Source organism: Corythoichthys intestinalis, chromosome 6 (assembly GCF_030265065.1).
Source record: "Corythoichthys intestinalis isolate RoL2023-P3 chromosome 6, ASM3026506v1, whole genome shotgun sequence".
NCBI lineage: Eukaryota > Metazoa > Chordata > Actinopteri > Syngnathiformes > Syngnathidae > Corythoichthys > Corythoichthys intestinalis.
The window spans coordinates 50,309,514-50,329,592 of NC_080400.1; the positions used below are offsets into that span (position 1 = coordinate 50,309,514).

Genomic DNA, 20,079 nt, shown 5'->3' on the forward strand with positions numbered 1-20,079 from the left:
CTGATGATCCGGCCACTCTCTGCGGGATTTTCAGCACAGTTTTTAGCTTGAGAAGCAGAGCAGTGTATTTTTGAGCAGGAAATGGGCAGTGTAGGGTGTGCCAAGACAGGAAACATGACAGAGCACTTGTAAAACTTTTGGGACACCTTTCATTTGTACTCTATTTTTTAAATAAAAAACATAATTTCAATTAAAAAAGTGTCGTACTATAATTTGTTAGCGATGTTTACAGTTCAAGTCCACTTAAGCGGATATGTGTTGGAGTCATGTGTTTTGGGAAGAATGACATGTTGCTTGTAAAGTACTAAGTGGTCGTAAACCTTTAGCAATGTAATTGGGAACAATGCTGCTTTTAATTGCAAAGTTAATGTTTTCTTTCTTTACCATTAACATGTTGATAAATATTTTAACAAATAGAATCGTCACTACTTGTGGTTGGCTGGCGAGTCTACACTGCCTCTCACCTGAACTCAGCTGGGAGATACGGTGTATATGAATAGGCAAGCTTAGACCACACAACGAAACAAGTCTCGTCGGGTACTTGAACTGTGCCAGTGCACTCCCATTATTTATAATATATAATACCAAATTTAATTCACATGTTTGTGTTGAGTCACAGTGTTTAAAAACAATCTACAGTAACACAACAATTTGTTCTCCCCTCTAAAAGTAAAACATGCGAGTTACATGTGAAACGCCTCAAATATTTCACTGGCACTGTGCGGACTGACATGCGTTACCTCTTAGAAAAATCATTTTTTTATATACGTTCTCTCGATTTAAAATGAAACTTTGGTTTGAAGTAAGGACGTCCCGATCCAGGTTTTTGCACTTCCGATCCGATACCGATATTGTTTTGCAATTCCGATCCGATACCGATACTGGCCGATACCGATACAGACCTATCCGAGCATGTGTTAAAGTTAGCCTCCTTACTTAGTTGTCAGACTCATGTTGAAAAAGGTTTTAGTACCCTTGATAACAACTAGCCAGCTGAATTAGGTGAGTTTGAATAACACACAATGGTTGGTAACAAGAAACTGACCTGTTTATTCAGTGACAAAGACAAAACATTATAAATAACAAACAGAAATGGCATCGTCAGTCAGTAAAACATGCAAATAATATTGTAAACTGTCTTAAAAAAGCAAAACACACCAACAACCTCAGTGGAAAATCCCCCAAGCTATTAGATGCTTTTAACGTTTCGTGCATTAGTTGCAAAAATTGTATAAAAAGCCTAAAATTGTATAAAAAGCCTATCAGGTTTAAATAAACAACTATATCAGTATCAAGTTAACATTTTAAAACAGTAAATAAAATACTCCCAGTCCCCAGTCTGTATCAGCAGCTTTAAACTACATTCAATTCATTTAATTTTGCGAATCAACTGTTAAAGTTGTTAAAATTGCTCCCGTTATTCCATAATTTCCCTTCTGTCTACTTTCGACATGTGAAAGTTTGAAAACTGTTTTGAAGATAGATTCAAGTCAAGATTTTGCCGATTTAGGAGTATTTTAGATAAAAAGTTAATTAGGTTCGCTTGGAAGGTTCACAACAGCCTACTAGGGAAGTCTTCTGCTTTAAGATGGCGGCTGTTTACTAACACATCTGGTTTTCAATACTTCAATGTTGCTAACGCAGTAGAGTGTCGTGTAGCATCTGGTTCTGTATACATATGATATCTATTATCTCCAGTAAAACGATGTTGACGTAGTTTGTTGCGACTGTCAGCAGAAGTCTGGTATTCTTGTGTTTTTTATCCAGCGGCATGAGTTGAGCTAAAGCCGTGAGTTGAGCATTGATATTACCCGGGTCTAAGACAAGTTATGTTTACTTTCGGGACGCAATGCGGTCAGTTTCTCATTGCATCCCGAAGACCGCGCTGTGTATTAGTTCCGCTTTACTTGACATACTTCAATAATCGGAATTTGGATGTTTGTGAATCGTTCTCGAATCTTCAGCGGCCGAATCGCGTGTTGGATGGTGCGTCTTTACTCATGTGAGATAATGGCTCGTCATCCAGAACGCATTCTTCGGCAATGACTCTTGTTATTCCCTGGGCTTTGGGACTGTCGAGTGCCAGTTTGTCATGCATAGCAAAAGTTTCTGCCCGTGTTAGTTGCGTAGGACCTTTCTTTTTGTCTTCGGTTTTCTTAACATACTCCTCATATTGTTTGTGGTGGTATTTCGCTAAATGCTTGATTAGGTTGGTTGCATTAAAACTTCTTACAGCTTTACCACTACGCTTGACTTTATTGTGGCATATGTTGCTCTCTGCCTCTTCGTCTTTGTCGTCCTTTAAGGTGAAATGATCCCACACAGCTAACATTTTTACCGATAAAGTCTCTCGGTAAATTGGGAGACAGTAATGTACATGCAGTGTGTTGAAGGTGTACCGTAAAATGCAGACCGGATTTTAGGGAAACCAAAGCAAAAACTGGAATGGATTATGTAAATTGGTGCGCTGGAAAACCCGGACCGGATTTAAAAAAAAAAAAAAAAAAACTGGATCGGAAGTCTGGATCGGAATTTTTCCCGTGTTCCGATCCGATACCGATGCGCATTTTTTTTGCCCATATCGGCGTCCGATCCGATCCAGATATCGGCTCGTGACATCTCTAGTTTGAAGCATTGTTATTCATTCATCTTCTGTACAGCTTATCCTCACGAGGGTCACATGGGTACTGAAGCCTATCCCTAAGTATACGCAGGAGGCAGGATTCACCCTGAACTGGTTTCCAGCCAATCGCAGGCATTGTTATTCATTATTATTATACAGTATCGTTATTTTATTTGTATTTTTGTTGTTAACTAAAAAATGTTACAGTTGGACTATGGCACGATAAACATAAAATCAGAGTTGTGCGTAATGTAAAAAAAAAACAAAAATAAAAGTTAATACACTCATGTAAAGCTTTCTGAACACAAGGAGCGAATGAAGAGGATGCTGGGATACACACATACAGTAGAGGTCCTTCTTAGCTAATTGGATGCCAGGAATGCAAGGCAATAGCCAATAGCAAAGCACCTATAAGTGTGTTAAATTCAGTAAAGTCTGGGAGCTGCGAGTACCAGCCATACTGCATTTTTGCCTTTCGTATCCTGAAATTTCTTTTGTAACAAAAAGCATATTTTCCCGTTGAGGCATGTCTTAATCTCAAAATTCTGTATGTAGATACATTCGTGAGTAGAAGTACCACTGCAGGGTTTATCCCTAGGATTTTTTTAAGCTGTTGTGGTGGTGGGCTGCATCGTAGTCGGACAACATGCCGCGGCTAAATTGTTTCATATCATGACAAATAAGGTATTTTTTCAACAACTTTGATTTTTTTTCCAATAAGAACCATAACAAAGACCTTTTTGCAACGTTTGCATCCTGCCTGCACTTTTATTTTCCTGGATTAAAAAAAAAATATATATGCATATATATATGAGGGCTCTTTCATGAGGGAAATCAGCAATCGTTGGTCACATTTATAGTCAATGTGAGGCATGCTCCGAGTCCCCCTGCAGCTGGTTCCTCAGGTCTGTCTTCACCTACACAACAATTTAAAAAAAAAAAAAAAGAGAGAGAGAGATCTAGGAAATGAAGGCATACAAGCATTTCTAACTGACATTGTACAGTTCTGTACATTGTACAGTTGATCAAATGTCTTACTGTGTTCATTGCAGAGAAATCTGTCACATTTTACTGTTGAGATGAGCGCTGTCAACGCAATAGCCGGCTGTTGGCTCAAGCAAGGGTTCAGCCCTCCCCATTCATCAGTCAGTGATGCCATCATGCTGACCTGGTCCATATTCTGAAACACATTCAATGGATTAGCTATTAGGACCACACTGTTTCAATCCCATGTTTTCACAGATTACATTAAATCAATTTAAGTTAAAACTGAAGTTTTTTTGTGGGAGTTAGTTTTCTGATTGTTTTAAAGTTACTCCCTAGTGCAAACTGATATTTAAAAAAAATAATAATGGTTTGTTTCAATGAGATATAAAATATTTATTTTGTCATCCGTTTTGTAGTTTTTGGATAAGGAATATGCCATTTATAAACAGTGAACCTTTTTCAACCCTGTAGCTTTAGTTAAAACATTACAACTATGATTAATAAAAAGTCATAGTTGCACAATTCTTAATACTCACCTTGATTTGTGTGGCACAGCCAGGGCTTGAACTTTGCCATTTCTGTCTATGTTGTGTCCCAGCCAGATTCCTTGTTGGTTTAGTTCTCCTTCCCTGGCCTTATTGCGCCTTCCTGATCTGCATTTCCAGCTGTGATGTTGCCTCATTCAGTTTTTGAAAATGTTATCTCAACATTAAAATACAACGCTTGCCATAATCATTTGGTTATTTGTACTCCTTGGAACATGAGAGCTAAATACATTCGGAACCTGGGAGCATGAGCATCACGTTCCAAAATATTTAATTAGCACGCTAATTAAATTTTTCAGAACGTGACAGTCTACATCACCACAACAATAATAGTCTTTTTTGTTATATTACCTTCCTCTTTAAACTTGAAACTTTTCTCTTTCCAAAATACTTCAAAATACTCATCTGAAATTAAAACGAGTGACGTCAGCAACGAACAAATGCTATGCTAAGATGCGACGATTCGTGTTAAAGACGCCATAAAGAAAAACGTTACGTCGATGTCTGTATGAAGTTCATTTTTATTGTCTTAAACCACAATTACATGCAAAAAGTTAAAATGCCTTACTGCGGATTTTTATCCCTTTTTCCAACTCCGCACCGATGAACTTAGGTGATAGTTAACAATAGGAGAACTGATGATTTTCAAGGCATGTAAAAGAACAATTTGTATTTCACGTGCTATTTCAGACGATTTATGGAAAATAGTGCGCAAATGAGCTATTCGACGTCATTTTAAATGAATACAAGTTATAAATTACAATGTATCTTTAAATCTTTTAAAATTCTCATTTGCAATGCGTGGCGGCCTTTATTTTTGTATGGTGGTGCGCCACAAGCTTTTTTATGTAGGGGAAACCTTGCACTGCACTGAGTATCAATTTCCCATTATTTGAATTAATAGCCCTCTTGGCCCGGGGGTGGGTTGTGGGGGGTGCGCTTCCCTCCCCTTGGTCTGTTTCCGGCCCTGTCCGCCTCCCTAGGCCGCGGCGGCCGCGGCTGCCCCCCGGCCGGCGGGGTCATTGGCGGGGCCCGCGGGGCCTAGGGTGAGGCTTGCTGTCCCTTGCCGGTGGGGTGGACGCCCCCTGGTCGCCGGCGCTTGGTGTGGCGCCTGCTCGGGGTGCGGGGTGGGTGCTCGGTGGGTGGGAGGGGGGTGGGCGGTCGCGGAGGCGCCGTGGGTGGTCTGGGGCGGGGATTGATCGGGGCCCTGACGCTTCTTCCGCCCTGGGGCCGGTGGTTCTGGTGGACGGGGCCACGCCCGCGGGAGCCTGCCTCTTAACTCACGCACTTCTCACTTCGGCACTGTAAATATTTTTCACCCTGGCACTTACATGCTCATACATTTCTCCGGGGAGAGTTGGGACGGGGCTTTACAGTCCCAGCCCGACTCTCCCCTGTTTTTAATGCACCACACACCAAGGTTGTGGGATGTTTGGGACCTGTTGGGGGGGGGGGGGGGATCACGGCTGCCTCCTCACCACAGGCCCCGCCATCCCTGCACCTTTTTTAAATGCACCACACACATCATACTCCACAGGAGAGCTCCGGCAAAGGGCGGTGGGACGGGCGGCTGGACAGAAACTCCATGCTGCGGTCCCACTGCCCCAAGCCAAGCTCTCCTATTTTAATGCAAACATTGCACTACCCTCCCCTCACACCCCCATCACGGTGCTGGGTGATGGCTGCCAGTCGGGAACCTGGCAGCCACAGTAATAGGGTGGTAGGTGGGTCCCACACTTTTTCTATATGGCGTGGCTCCCGGGGTGTGGCCTCCCCTCTGCCTCGGCTGCCGGCCGCGGGAGTGGGTTGGGGGGTCGGGTCTCCGATCTTGCATCGCCCCGTGGCAGTTCCTGGGCGTTCTCCTGCCTCCGCCTTCCCCTCTCTTCTCTGGCTGGGCATCCGCCCTGCGCTCCGTCGCGGGTCGCTGGCTGGGCGCCGGTGTATCAGCGGGGTGTCTCCTGCACCGGCGGGGGACCCTGCCTTGCCTGGGGCTTGGTGGGCCGCTGGGGGTCCCGTGGCGTGCCGTGCCGGTTGGGGGGCTGTGGCTGTTGCTCGTGGCCCGGGTGGGCGGGCGGGGGTGGGTGTAGGCGTGGGGTTGGTGATGCGTCCCCTCCTGCCATCCCTGAAGGCCGGTTGATGGGCGTGCGGGTGGCCCGGGGGACCACCCTGGGTCCCGGGGGGGGGACGGTGGCTCCTTTGCTGGGCGGCGGGAGGAGGGATGGGCTGCGCATGGATCCGCCACCCTCTAGCCCGCCCTCCCTCCCCGGGCTGGCTGGGTGGGGGCCGTGGCCCTGGGTTGGCGCCCGCGCGGTTTCTCCGCCCGTCTGCGTGGCTGTCGCGCGCCCGGTGGGGCTTGCGTGCTGCTGGATGTGGTAGGGCATGCTCGGGTTGGGGGTTCCGGTGCCGGGATTGGCGATGCGGCGGCGTAGGGTTGGTCGCCAACGGGCTTACACTCATAAGAGATTCACACGATTACTGGGTTCTAGATCACAGAACTGATTTGTGTACACTCTACCCCTTTCAATCACTTAGCTTATAGTCTTATAGACACCCCCACCCCCATTCTCCTCTTTCACTGGCCAATTGGCCCCCACATGGTGTAAACCGGAAATACATCTCGCTGACGATAGCACCAGCATATTAGTAACTAGTTTAGATGTTCAATGTATTTCTTGTTGTTGTTTGTGTATGTGTTTCTTTTCTTTCTTCTCTTGTATTTCTTTTCTTCTGGCCCCCCCATAATCCCTTCCTGTTCGCTGCTTTGTCATAATAAAAAGGTATTTTGAAGGATCACAATGGGAGTATGTCAGACTCTCCATGTGAAACATTAAAACTGTTCAGAATCTGGGCACTTAGACTTCCATTCTCTGTGTCAAACAGCTGAACAGGACAGGTTTAAAAAAAAAAAAAAAAAAAATGAATTAATAGTCACAATTGCACAATAAGGGGCCATTTACATGGTGACTCTCCGAGAATACGAAAAATTTCAAATTTACATTTGCATTTGCGTCTCCATTCGAACAATGTCGCAATTCCGCATGAAAACGATGTCGTATTCATGAGGCAGTGCAGATTTACAGGGCGACAGAGAATGATGCACTTTGACCCCACCAAGCTCCCTCAGCCCGGAAAAAAATATGCCCGCCCACTCGAAGCAGTGGCATTTTTCTTTTGTTCAAAAAGGCACAAAAATGGAAACATTCAACATATTTCATTTAAAAATATTATTAAAATTGTAAATTAAAGCCGACATTCCACCATATTTGCTGTTTTCAAATTTTAGTAGCACTGCTGCGCACGCCCAATGTGATGTGTACGAGTGCTGACGTTATCGGCGCGGTCTCGCACCGCGGGAGCCTTTGATATGCATGCCGAGGAAGCCCCCCTCATTCCCCCGCAATCGGATTCTTCCACTTTGGAGGCAGGATTCAGAATTTTTCGTCTTCGCCTTCAGTCTTCGCCGACACCATATGCACGCGAGGCGAGTCCACTACTCAGTCATTGCGTCTTTGTGTCGCCATGTAAACTGTCCCTTAGAGTCACTCGGAGTGAAAAAGAAACTACTGTACACTTATGCATTTATGTGAAGATTATTTGTGAAACAACTGTTGTCTAAATTTAATGTAATATTGTAATGCTCTTGCTGCAAGAAATTGTTTAAAGACGTTTTTGTCATCAGAGATGAAGTTATGATGTTTCTCTGAGAAAAGAAGAATACGCTGAAAATGGATTGTTGGTCAAATGTTATTCTGAAACAAGGCAAAAGCCCTATCACTTAACTAATTCATGATGCTAACAATTAACATCCTTTGTTTCATTCATGCCATGTCCTTGAATTCTTCCATTTTTAGAAAGTTACTTGGCGTTCATATAAAAGACAACGACTGTGTTTTATTAAGTGGGCAGAAGATGTTTCCTCCTCGGACAGCTAGCATAAGCTGACCATCAGCATATCAATGCCCTGTTTTTTATGTGCTATGATGTCTTCTAGGACCAAATTAAAATACTTTTAAACATTTGGTTTTACAGTTATTTGAGGAAAAAATGTTGAGTCACTTAAGAAATCGGGGCGGCGTGGCTCAGAGTAGACCTTCTCCAACCCAGAGGTTGTGGGTTCTATTCCTCGCCCTGGTGACCTAATCTAAGTATCCTTGAGCAAGATACTGAACCCCACACTGCTTCTGATTCTGCATCATCAGTAGGTAAATGTGGATATACTGTCAAAGCGCTTTGAGTGCCTTGAAGGTGGAAAAGCGCTATAAAAGTGTTTAAAAGTGCTTGAACTTTTTTATTTGGATTATTTCTGATTTTTTTTTCAACTTGATAAAAGGGTCAAAGAAAGGCAGACAGGGATCTAGAAAGTAGATGAGCTAGTTAATCAGGGTAAATCTTGTCTCTCTATCCTCAATAACCACAGCTCACCTCTGACTGTTTTTTTCTGTTCACGTGAATTTGTCAGTCAGGCTGTCGGTTTCAATGTGAGGAGCTAATTGACCATTGATGCCAGTCAGCCTCCTAAGCCAATTCAAGGAGTCCTGGGCAGCTGCCTCTCTCTTTCAATACAAAGTACAAAGTCTCACTGTGGACTAACTGGGTCATCCTCTTGTGGGAACCAGTGCCAGTAGGATTTTAAATGAGGAATAAAATGGAGGTGGAAATTTATTCAGACTTTCAACACATGCAAAGTAATAACGGCAGGTGTTTTTTTTTTTTTTTTTTTTTTGTTATGTTTAAAATCTAAGGGTAGCTTGCTCCGCCTCTTATGATCACTCTGGTTTACTTCTTGTCCTGGCTGATCACATACTGACACAAGCAGACTCAGGCCATCTGTGGGAAGTGAGATTATGAAACAGGCCTCCCGTGCTCTCTTGACCTCGGCCGTCATACAAGAACTACAATGTAAATTTGCAGAAAGCCATTCGTGATTTATTTTCTCAGCTTCGCTTTTTAATTTTTTTTTTTAAATATACAGTATATAGTTAAAATAAATAAATAAAATCTCCCTCAATAACGCTTACCCCCTAAAAGTTATTTCAATCCAGGCTTTCCTGTATGGAACTTTCAGATGTTGTTTTAAATCTGACATGTACTTAATGTTTCAGAATGTAGCTACTGTCTGAAAAGTCAATTGACTCAAAATCGGAATTCATGCCACGATGATGTAATTTGTATTGTTCAGCAATTGTTGAAGAAGCAGCGGTGTGGCTACATAGACGGAGGTGTACAATAATTGCAGAACGATACAATTCAATTGCAACATAAGGGGATCGTAATAGGCATGTGAGATCTAGCATGACACGTCTTTCCGACTGGAGGCTGGCCATACTGTAGTCGTAACCTGTCATTCTTCAAAAGTATTTAAACCGAGATGGTCAAGAGGGGGACACTGAAGAACTTGGATCCAGTGCCAGAGAAATATAAAGACCTTGAAGCTAGATTTAAGGACGTGAACGACTCCATTCAGCGAAGCGGTCATGAACGGATCGCATGCCCATTTTACAATGAGCTTAATGATGTGCTGTCTGATAAAAGCAACTGTCGATCTCTTCAACTGACAGTGGTTGTTTGTGATGTCATTTGGGTCACTTGCTGTGTTGTGACATGTCTTGTTATTGATCTTCTACGCACACATGCCCCATTAGGGCCGCCACAGACGGCAGCGATCAGAACAGCCACATAAAAAATTGGATTTGTGCATCGACCTCTGGTCTGCACGTAGTCTATGGGTGTTTCACCCAAATCTGCCCCTTCAGGAATCTTCGTGATTTTCGACAGTGACTGTACCAAACAATAGAGTCAGATAAATGCTTGGACAGGTTGTTGTCAGCCTACCATAATCATTGAATGCAGAGAAGAGCTCTGTCGGGCCTGTCATCTGCTGCCTGGAATACCAACTCTGCAGAAAATAGGTCAATCACTTTCACTCAAACCTCACTGACTCTGATTCTCTCGGCAGCTTAAAATGGAATGCACTTTAGTGAAAGGTGCAAGTGTGTGAAGTTGTGAAATGAACCTCTTGAAAATTTTAAAAGGTATATATTTTGGCTGATTTTCCTCCACCTTTCCTCTTCCTCACAGGCAATCAGCATCAACAAGGCCATCAACACACAGGAGGTTGCTGTCAAAGAGAAGCATGCTCGGAATATCCTTATATTTTGTGTTCCTACATAGTTGTGTGTGTGTGTGTGGTCAAATTGTGATTCCCATGTGTCCTAGGTGATTTCTAGTCAAGTTTATGTTAGTTCAAAATTAAACGACAAAGCCGGGATTTGCCACATATACGTTGAAGCTAATTTAACACCAAGCAAGGGCGTAGGTTTGCATAGGGACTGCAGGGACATAACACTACCTACTTTCAGGGTGCTCATATTGTACCCACCAACTTTTAAGCCACCTTATTTGCATTATATAATGAGTTCAGTTATATTTTATAATTTAAATTGTCTTCCAATATGTTGTATGGATAGAATAGATCCTACCATTATTAAGTGAATTATTTACATTATGTTCGGACGTTTATGTATCCCTTTTCATTTGCTGAATGTGCCATCCATTTTTTCCCCTTTGAACACACGTTTGATTCGCTGATGACTTGATCCCCTACCCCCTCGTCCCGCCAGAGACGCACACTCACACAACTCCGCTGACAGAAATACAACATGCCCCGTCCTCCACCCCATCGAAAGGGAGGGATATTAGTATTTTTTTTTTCGGCCAGCGCAAGCCACTGTAAGTAATGTAAAAGACATCAATGTTGTGGAGGTGGTTGAAACACCACTAATTTTGCTGCTTAAAGTCCAACCTGCATCAGAGTTAGCATAGCATTAATCTGTGTGAACTTGCTAACCTGCAAAACTACTGCGGTCAGGCCAGCCTCCACAAGCCATCCCTCAATTGGATCATTGTTTGCATTATGTGCATTACCGTAATGCAACACAGTGGCTTCAGAGTGCAAGTCCCAAGAATGGGTCCACTTCAGAGGGACACTGACATGAACATGAACTGACTTGAAGAAAAAAATCTGTGAAATGAAATCACATATCAGAATTTCAAGAGAGTACTTTGGGTTAAGCCCTGGGGTAGTCTTTGATGCCTCAGATGTAGATCGGTCCTTGGATATCTCAGATTTTTTGTCATGAATTTTTTTCCCAAATCACTTTTGTATTACAATTAGTGCTGTCAAAATTATCGCATTAACGGGCGGTAATTAATTTTTTTAATTAATCACGTTAAAATATTTGACGCATTCAACGCACATGCCCCACTCAAACAGATTAAAATGACAGCACAATGTCATGTCCACTTGTTACCTGTGTTTTTTGGTGTTTTGTCGCCCTCTGTTGGCGCTTGGGTGCGACTGATTTTATGGGTTTCAGCACCATGAGCATTGTGTAATCACTGACATCAACAATGGCGAGCTACTAGTTTATTTTTTGATTGAAAATTTTACAAATTTTATTAAAACGAAAACATTAAGAGGGGTTTTAATATAACATTTCTATATGTTGTACTAACATTTATCTTTTAAGAACTACAAGTCTTTTTATCCACGGATCGCTTTAACAGAATCTTAATAATGTTAATGCCATCTTGTTGATTTATTGTTGTAATAAACAAATACAGTACTTATGTACAGTATGCTGAATGTATATATCAGTCTTGTGTCTTATCTTTCCATTCTAACAATAATTTATAGAAAAATATGGCATATTATATAGATGGTTTGAATTGCGATTAATTACGATTAATTAATTTTTAAGCTGTGATTAACCCGATTAAAAATTTTAATCGTTTGGCAGCCCTAATTGCAATACTTTAGATTGAGTCTGGCGGTGCTCCAGTGTCCCCCAGAAGTGGAGAAATTCTTGGATAGCGCCCCGTTTTTTAATAAAGGGGCTTGCACTTCAAAATGTTTCTTTAGTAGTTTTTGAAAGCAAAGGTTTGAATGGAACATTGTATCACAAGGTGTCCCCCAAGGTTCTGTTCTAGGTCCCCTCCTCTTCATTCTCTACATCCTCCCCCTTGGTCAGATCATCCGCAAACGTGGACTCCAATTTCACTGCTACGCTGACGACATTCAAATTTACATAACCACACAACAAATCTCGCACAGCACCCAATACACACTTCAAAACTGCCTCAGTGAAATTAATTCCTGGATGCAAGAAAACTGTCTTCAACTCAACAGTAACAAATCAGACATAATCATCTTCGACCCTGCAGCCCACATCATAGACAGTCAATTTTCCCTCACCATCAACAACTGCACCCTGCCTCTCTCAACACATTCCCGCAACCTTGGTATCATTTTTGACAATGAACTAAGATTCGACTACCATGTCAACCATATCACCAGAACTGCCTTCTTCCACCTCAAGAACATAGCCCGTCTTCGCCCCTCCCTCACCTTCTCTACTGCTGAAACCCTCATCCATTCATCCATGCCATCATTACCTCCAGACTTGACTACTGCAACAGCATTCTCTTCGGTTCTCCATCCAAACTCATCAATAAACTACAATATATCCAAAACTCCGTTGCACGCCTTCTCACCCGGACCCCCTATAGACCCTACCCACGTGACGTCACAACTCCGCTCTCCTGACTGGTGCCGCCCAATTGTCCGTCAACACATTGTGTTGACCTGTTACGGCTACGTACATTCCTCCTATTTACGGCGTGTTTTTCTGCTCGTTAACATTAATAATCAAAATGGTGAAGGCGTGTGTGGCGGTCGGTTGCAATAACAGAGAAGATAGACGGAGAGACTTGAAGTTCTACCGGATTCCGAGAGACACGGAGAGGAGAGAGCGAGATGGGCTGCTGCAATTCGGCGAGAAAACTGGGCTCCAAACGATTACCACAGATTATGTAGAAGTCATTTTATATCTGGTAAGATGCATTTAATATATATTTAGAGGGTTTTGGGCTGACAACCACAATTAAGATCATTGCTAGGCTAATCGCCGACAACATACACGTATGTATGTAGTGAGAGTGCTATCGCTAAACCATATAAACATTAAAAGCCCTAGCTCCATTGACAAATGACATGAAATACATTAGACTTGACAGTGGATGTTAGCAAGAACAAAAGATTTTGAATTGAAAATTTCGTAACTCAGACAGAGCCTTCTCCGCTGCTGCCCCCTCCCTTTGGAACTCACTCCCTAAACCCATCCGTACCTGTTCAGACCTTCCCACATTCAAAAAACTGTTAAAAACTCACCTTTTTAAACTAGCTTTTAACTTTAAATTATTTTCTTTGTTTTGTTCTGTTCACGTTGTTTGCTGTTTTTGTTCCTACTGTAAAGTGTCTTTGAGCATTGGTAAAAGTGCTCTACAAATAAAATGTATTATTATTAATATTATTATCAGGTGAACCAATACACATAAGTATAGTTTAAGTATCAGTCGATAGATTTATTTTGCTCCGATCATTCAGCCCATCAATTAATCAGGTTTATATTCGTGAGAAATGTGACCCTGAACCCCGTTGAATGGCTGGTCCCCAGCAAAAAGTGTACTTGCAGGTTTTGATTTTACATCGTCTCTACCAATGTTGAGAACAAACCTACGCCCTTGACCCCAAGGGATACAAACCACGAGGCCGGACAGTGGGCAGTGGGCACTGTTCTGTATCTCATTTGGAGTAAAACAAAACTGCCTCTGATTCAACTTAGTAAAATGGCAAAACCTTTATGGGTGGACAAAGGGACAAAATTACATTTGGCGGATTCTTTTCAGTGGGTTCTTTTGTGTTTTTTAAATCGCATGTTGTTTCCACAACAACATTATAGCTGCATTACAGCTATGACTAACTATTACAGTGTACAAGGGATCTGAGACGGAAAGAAGAAGGCAATGACCTAAAATATTCTCAATTGATATGTGCTAAATGGTTCCAGTTTGCCAAAAGTTTAATTTTGTGTATGTAAAGAAAACGGTATAGTTACCGTATTGGCCCGAATATAAGACGGTGTTTTTTGCATTGCATTTTGCATTGCAAATAAGACTGAAAAAGTGGGAGTCCTCTTATATTCGGGGTCTAGACATTATACCCATTCACGACGCTAGATGGCGCCAGATAACATTGAAGCGAATGCTGAACTTGAGTAATGTTCTGTCATGACAGATCTCAGCTACTCTCAAGTTTAACCAGTTTGCATTATTTTATTGCAATGTTTTTCCTTATTCAGATTTGTTTCAGGACTACAGTTACAGTTAGACCTCACTTTGATAGTTTAATGCAGTTATTGCAATTTTGTTGTTTTATCAATAGATTGGTTTATTTACGTTTCAAAAACCAGAAGCCATTCATTTACGAATGTGATTGCACTTTGGTTTACATATTTAAATGTTCAGATATTAAGATTTGAATGAGGCAAAATAACATGCTTTTTCTCTCAAATATATTGTTATAATCATTTGTTTCAGATGTCCTGTAATTATTTTCTGTATAAAAATGAATTTGGTGTTCAAAAAGTGTTTTTTTAAACTTGAGTCTTGAAAAAGAGGGGGTCATCTTATAATCAGGGCCGTCTTATATTCGGGCCAATACGGTAATATGTATTTAATGCACAGTAAAGCTGTAATGTCATGTATTACATACTTTATAGTGTGGGATATAAAGATCTACAGATATCTATAGCGAGAGTAGGGATTAGCGAGAGTATTTATGCTCCGCAACACTCCCAGAAAAAACAGAATTACTGTAAACAGTAACTGTAACATGTTTGGATCTTTTTTTTTTTTCCTAATTTAAAAAAAAAAAAGAAAATCAGGTGATTCAGACTCGGGTGCAGAAATATGCGATCGGGACACCCCTAATAGAGAGAGGAATTATCCTGCACTTCAAGCTGTTGCTCCTTGACTGTGTCACCCTGCATCTTGGGCACTCATCATGAGAAAGGTGCGCATACTTTCTGGGCAGCAGTCAATCGGCTTCCTCTCTCCAGCAATGCAGTCCTTTGCTGGAAGTTCTGCCACGTCTTCCACAAACTACTAAGAGATGGTCATCCAAATGTATGTATAGCCAGCATTACACTCTGTGACTGCATTTTTTCGACTATGAATTTCAATGTAATTTTACTCGCAATCACATACAATCACTTTTATTTTGTAAATTCTGACCTTTTTCTAATTTCCTATGTGGCTGATGCCAACGTTTCAGGTGATAAAGGACTCTATGAGGAATAAGGCTGATTTGACGGATATGAGCAGGATGTGGGTAAGGAAGCACACACAATTGCCTGTTCCTATCACAGCAAGCTGCTATTAGTAGCCTTGTGAAATGAATATTAAAACATGATCACAGAATAGGCAGTGTTGTAGTGTAAAAGTATTGTTTGCTTTGTTAAGAGTGGAATCTGAAGTCTGATATCAAAATATACTTAGAAACATGTCCTACTTTGGGATACTAACACTTCATGGAGTGTGATCAGGTAGAAACCGTGTTTACAGGGTGATAATTCACGACTCCAAACATCTAAGCAACCAAGTAGCATCTGCAGTACTGTTGGTTGCAAAGTGATAGATTTGCCGGACTGTGTAAACACTCGCATTACACATGCAGACTCATCCTGTGGCTTATTAGAGTGCACACATTGCTGTCGAGTTATTGTATGTGCGATCAGCACAACTCGTTACCCACTTTATATATTTACCCAAAACTTTTTTTTTAATGGGAATGGGCAGGGAATTAAGTTTTATATTTTGTTTGGGGATTTTTTTCCCCACCAGTTAGTGAAATTTAAAGAGGAAGATTTGACTTTTTCCCCCCTCTGCGATTACTCATTTTGAGTTCAATTTCAATTTAAGCCAGAGAAAGGTGTACAATTCGTAATTGAGCCAACTGATTGCCATCCTAGCAATAAAATATGAGCTTTGTTTTGTAAATAGGGAAGTACTTTTGTCTCACTTCGTCTTTCATGGTACTGATGTTCTTTCTACAGCAAAAAGTGTTGCATTATTCAGGAACGATATAGAGCCTCCCCTCTTCTGCCTCGGGAAGGAATGAGGAGTGTAGTTGTGGTGCACCGTATTTCAACTCTGTCCCCATTCTTGGAGGGAAGATATTTTCAACGTAACCAGATACAAAGTTAACTGAACCCCTTTATTTCGAATTAAACGTCACCTGTAGCTATTGAGTTATCTTGAAATTTCTTGTACTCTTTAAGCAGCCTTGCAAGCCTTCCAAGAAGATTCAATACTGTTCTCATCCTAGCCATTTATCCAAATATTTTGTTCCCTTAGTGATACAGCCTCTTGTGCCTACAGGGTCACCTAAGTGAAGGCTACGGGAAGCTCTGCAGCATCTACCTCAAACTGCTCATCACCAAAATGGAGTTTCACATCAAAGTGAGTTGGCCTAGCAAGACCGAATATAGTAGAACAGAATATCCCGTATGTGATGTTAATGGTGTCCCAAGGAGTTAAAAATAAAAGCTTCTATAAATGGTACAACTCAAGCGAGTGGGAGACTGTTATTTTATAATTATGATGTGAATTGCTCTAATTTTCTAAATACAGCTCTACATGGGTGGGAGGATGGATATAATTTGTTGCGCTTAGAATGACGTCATTAGGTAAACAAAATTTATAATACATTGTGATATTATTGTATGTGACATGTCAAGCAGGTGTTGAGTTTGCTGACCTACGAAGGCATGTATTAGTTAAAAGCTACTCTCTATCGCTAGAGTTATCCGATAATGACTTTTTAACTTGAAGGTTTTCCAAATAAACATTCTGTGAAAAATAAGAGAACAACTTCAACAGTTATGGAAAAGTGCCTATGTTGTACCACTATATTTATTGTTAAACTCAAAATAGTGCAAACATCAGTTTTTTGGATCAAGTGCAAGTGCAAAGTGCCAATACAGCACTTATTCTGTCCTCAATGTGTGTGTGAATACAGAAATCGACTGATAACGAACAAATCAGGCTCTAAAGAGAAGTCAGACGCTGAATTAAAGTTGAATTGGTTTTACTGTGGTCATCTTTCTCTTTACAAGAGAGCTGATACTTGTTTGTAAAACTAAAAACAAAACATTGTTCTATGTTAGAAATAACGTCACAAATAAAACAAAGTATACATGTTAATTTGAATAGCAACTGGATGTACAGCCTTCAAGCGATGAAACAATTTTACCACAATTGCAAACAAAACAAAATATACACATCGCCAATATACTACACAACGCAAAAAAACGATGTCGATATTATCCAATATCATTTTTAAATGCTTATATCAGCCGATATTATCGGCTACCCGATATTATTGGATGGCTCTACTATAAATCATTAGAAACCAATGACGAGAGTGCCAAATCAATGTTAAGCAAATTTTCAGCAGGTTGTTGGATATTGCACATTTCATAGTGACATTAATGCAGACGCCTGTGTCGCAGATAGATTGTGGTGTGACACATCATTTGAGCTTCCTCCTTTCTTGTGTGATCATCTCTTTCAGAACCCTCGGTTCCCTGGCAACCTGCAGATGTCAAACAGACAACTCGAAGAGGCAGGAGAGAATGACGTCAACAACTTGTAAGTAAGGCAAGCTGCCACCCAACTTACACATTGGACCTTCAAAGATAGAAGTCAGACGACTATTTGGGGTTTGATGTGTTCAAATGTGATGCAAGTGTAATTAATAAGTTAATAGTTGATAACTATTTACCATTATAAAACTACAATACTCTTCGTGTTCTATTCTATCATATTGTAGGTGATTGTCATGCAAGTGTATCAAGTACCGTATTTATTTATTTTTACTATAAGTTGCACCCGAGCATAAGTCACACCAGCTAAAAAATGCACTATGAATCAATGTCAACTTTTGTGGGAGAATTTTATTTTATCAAAGACCAAGAGCAAACAATATACATGACAGTAATAACAATAAAATGGAGAACAACAGCTGTCTATTAACATATTATGCATTTAATGAATGAGAGCAAGTTGAATAGTCTTTATTTGTAATCCATTCAGGATGCAAAGCATTTGATCATTCACAGAATGAAATATTCATTCCATTGCAGGGATGAAAAAATGGATGTATAGATTGATATTGCTGTCGATATATTGAGCTAGATAGCTTTTTAGATGCTAGTGTACAGCTAGCCTTCATCACACATACCATCAATTTTTGATTGTTAAATGCACACTGCGTTAACAAGTAATGTAGTGCCAGTGTGAAAAGGCCTTTTCACTCTAGCTGGTAGTGGCAGCCCAGTGCGAATGGGTCTTATAGTAACGTGGAATACAACAGATCCCCTGTCGTGGTGACGTAGCCGCATCCAGGAAATAGGCAAGCCGACTACTCTCGTCTGACACAAGGATGTTTTTTTTTTTTTTTTTTTTTTTTTAATTGTTGCACAATAAAGCCACAACTTGTCAATTTTTTTTTTTAATTGTTGCACAATAAAGCCACAACTTGTCTAAGTTTTTGGGGAGTGCAGCGGCCATGAAAAGGCCTTACTAGCTTCAGCGAGAGTGTTGTATCTATATAGCTTGGTAGCTACTAAATATACAGTCGATCTCGTGCTCACTGAGTAGGTTAGGTCCTTGGCGAGCGTGTTATGTCATCGCTCTCCCCCTGTGTAAGAGTCCCAAAATGTAAGCAAAATTCTACGGAAATGGTTCCAAATTGCAAAGACGATAACATCATTGTAAAATGACGAGAAAATTAGTAGCAAAAAACAATCAGATCCCGAAGATTCAGAGAGGTGAAGCCTTAACAACATAACATAACTTGTTGTCTACCAAATCCGTAAGTGTTCATCTTCACTATCATTTCTGAACAGCTCCACCAATACTGGAGGTTGAGGGCCTGGTTTCTTCTTGCAGCTGTCAATGTAGGGGAAAAATATTATTTATTATATATTTTTTTTGTTCAATGTATTTATTCAGATCTATCATTGGAAAGAGATGTATATAAAACTTTTTTTTTTTTACCTTTCTCCCCAGAGTATAGTTAAAATAAAATTTTATGTATGTATATATATATGTATATATTGATAAATGTTTTTTAAGCACTTTAAATGCAAGAATTATGATAAGTTTTAAACATGTTGCTGCCCCACTTAGGCATGTGCCAGTTACCGGTTTCAAGGTTTACCGTGGTATGAAAACGTCACGGTTTCAAAACCACTAAAATTTTCCGTCATACCATAGTACGGTATTCACTATTTTACATGTCTCAAAAATACAGCCCGAACTGTCTTGGAGCGGCCGCGCTCACCCGTCCTTCTCCGGTAGTTGCTGTGTGTAGTGACGCGATCCTGCTTAGACAGCCAGCGAGCCAAAAAAGAAACACTCCAAACATAGGATGTACTTTTCTTGAATTTACGGAGGTCTCAAATCATGGTAACTGACATATATAAGATGAATACATTTAAAAAGTACAATAGTATTTTTACACGTGTGAGTAGCTTCATTAGCACAAACAAAACAGAATGTGAGGAAGTCATATCCATGAACGCCATTAAAAAGTTCGCCAAAAACACACATTTTCCTTTCAAATTCAAAATACAAACCAAAAACTTACAAAGACGAATGTTAGCCTAGTCTTAGCTGCGAGAGCAATTTCGTCTAGGTTATAAATCTCACGGCCACTGAGAAACAAGCTCGAATGAAGGGAGTTAGGGGGAAAAAAATGATAGCGTCAAAGATCGCTAATTGCGACAGAGCATCTTGCCCTAAGCACAAATGCACGTTCGCTGGACAAGAAGAGGTCTCACTCCCAATGTTTTTTAGATGAAACCTTTACACAATAATATTTACATTTTAACTAACTTATGCATTTTTTACTTATTAACTTATGAATTCTTTGTCTTTTTAACACAAAGGCATGACATGTAGACTAGAGTTGACACAGTGGCTGAAAATGGCAAAACTTCACTTGAGCTTTTTGCCCCC

The 20,079-nt window shown here is 40.8% G+C and overlaps 1 protein-coding gene across 4 annotated transcripts in view; it reads left to right on the forward strand.

Moving 5' to 3' along the window:
• The window catches only part of hip1 (huntingtin interacting protein 1), a 98,243-nt gene that overhangs the window by 34,024 nt on the left and 44,140 nt on the right, over nucleotides 1-20,079 (forward strand). For 2 of the 4 annotated variants that reach the window (XM_057838114.1, XM_057838115.1), the window contains 5 exons: nucleotides 10,234-10,297; nucleotides 15,038-15,180; nucleotides 15,329-15,385; nucleotides 16,435-16,515; nucleotides 17,630-17,706. In XM_057838114.1, coding sequence (XP_057694097.1) covers nucleotides 10,234-10,297; nucleotides 15,038-15,180; nucleotides 15,329-15,385; nucleotides 16,435-16,515; nucleotides 17,630-17,706 — 422 coding nt within the window. Of the gene's footprint in view, nucleotides 1-10,233; nucleotides 10,298-15,037; nucleotides 15,181-15,328; nucleotides 15,386-16,434; nucleotides 16,516-17,629; nucleotides 17,707-17,735; nucleotides 19,017-20,079 lie in introns of those variants that run through there. The other 2 variants (XM_057838117.1, XM_057838116.1) reach the window with 2 other exon arrangements.